We start from the raw sequence: 1,323 nt of genomic DNA on the forward strand, positions 1-1,323 counted from the left end.
CAGTTATCATTTTGCATGAGAAAATCAATCAATGTCAGGGCTATAGGTACATGATTTGAGATGTGTAGGTTTTAATTAGAGTCAGTAACTACCAGGAAGTCAGGTGAGAATCAAACTGACCGGGGGAGGTAAGAAAGACAGATAGCTCTTAAGTATATTTGCCTCTTAAAAGAGAGTACTTATTAATGCCAAATGAATAAATCTTTAACAATAGAATGTCAAGTAGTAGTGAAAATGAAACAAAGAATCTCACACCCATTAGAAGATGACTACTATCAAAGAAACAGAAAACAACAAGTATTTGCATGGATGTGGAGAAATTGGAACGTTATGCACTCTTGGATGGAATGTAAAATAGTACAGCCACTAGGGAATACAGTTTGGCAATTCCTCAAAAAATTAAAAATGGAACTAACATATGATCCAGCAATTCCACTTCTGGAACTGAAGAAGTGTTAAACAAACAAAAAATGGATCCAAAATGGAGTCACCTGTGCTAAGCCTGTCAGTAAACCAAGACTTAAAATCTAACCTAATTGCTGTTTCAGCCCCTTCCAGAATGTAATCTTAACTGGTCAGTATAGTGAGGTAACCTTGTCAGCACTAGTGAGGTAATCTGCCTGAAAGACGCCTTCCGTCTCCCAAAGAAAGATAAAATAATCCAGTTTTTCCCATCCCTGCCCCCATTTCTCTATAAAAACCTTCCATCTGGGGGCACCTAGCTGGCTCAGTCAGTAAAGCATGCAACTCTTGATTTCAAGCCCCATGTTGGGCATAGAGATTACTTTAAAAAAAAAGTCTCGGCAGGCGCAGTTGTGTCCCGGATTGCCAAGATGTCGTTCCCCAAGTACGAGCCGTCGCGCCTGGCTACCCTACCCTCTACCCTCGACCCAGCCGAATACAACGTATCTCCCGAAGCCCGGAAGGCGCAAGCCGAGCGGTTGGCCATAAGATCCCGGCTTAAACGGGAGTATCTGCTTCAGTACAACGACCCCAGCCGCCAAGGGCTCATCGAAGATCCTGCCTTGATTCGTTGGACCTATGCAAGATCAGCAAACATCTATCCCAATTTCAGACCCACTCCCAAGACCTCGCTCTTAGGAGCTCTGTTTGGAATTGGGCCCCTCTTCTTCTGGTTTTATGTTTTCAAAACTGACAGAGATAGGAAAGAAAAACTTATCCGGGAAGGAAAATTGGATCGAACATTGAACATTTCATATTAAGTCTGGCACCAAGAAGCAACAGTGACTCCCCTGGGCTCCAGATCTCTATATTATTGTTTAAATAAAGCTTCTATTAATCATTAAAAAAAAAAAAAAAAAA

At 41.7% G+C, this 1,323-nt stretch overlaps 1 protein-coding gene across 1 annotated transcript; it reads left to right on the plus strand.

Moving 5' to 3' along the window:
• Positions 1 to 808: 808 nt before the first annotated feature.
• On the plus strand, positions 809 to 1,311 carry LOC112813996 (NADH dehydrogenase [ubiquinone] 1 beta subcomplex subunit 4). The gene has a single exon (XM_025859285.2). The coding sequence runs from the start codon at positions 834 to 836 to the stop codon at positions 1,221 to 1,223; it is 390 nt and encodes a 129-aa protein (XP_025715070.1). The 5' UTR covers positions 809 to 833; the 3' UTR covers positions 1,224 to 1,311.
• The last annotated feature ends 12 nt before the right edge of the window (positions 1,312 to 1,323 follow it).

Source organism: Callorhinus ursinus, unplaced genomic scaffold (assembly GCF_003265705.2).
Source record: "Callorhinus ursinus isolate GAN/ISIS: 27379988/994484 unplaced genomic scaffold, GSC_fseal_2.0 scaffold52, whole genome shotgun sequence".
NCBI lineage: Eukaryota > Metazoa > Chordata > Mammalia > Carnivora > Otariidae > Callorhinus > Callorhinus ursinus.

Coding starts and splice junctions, on each gene's coding strand:
- LOC112813996 (XM_025859285.2), top strand. CDS start 834: ATGTCGTTCCCCAAGTACGAGCCGTCGCGCCTGGCTACCCTACCCTCT.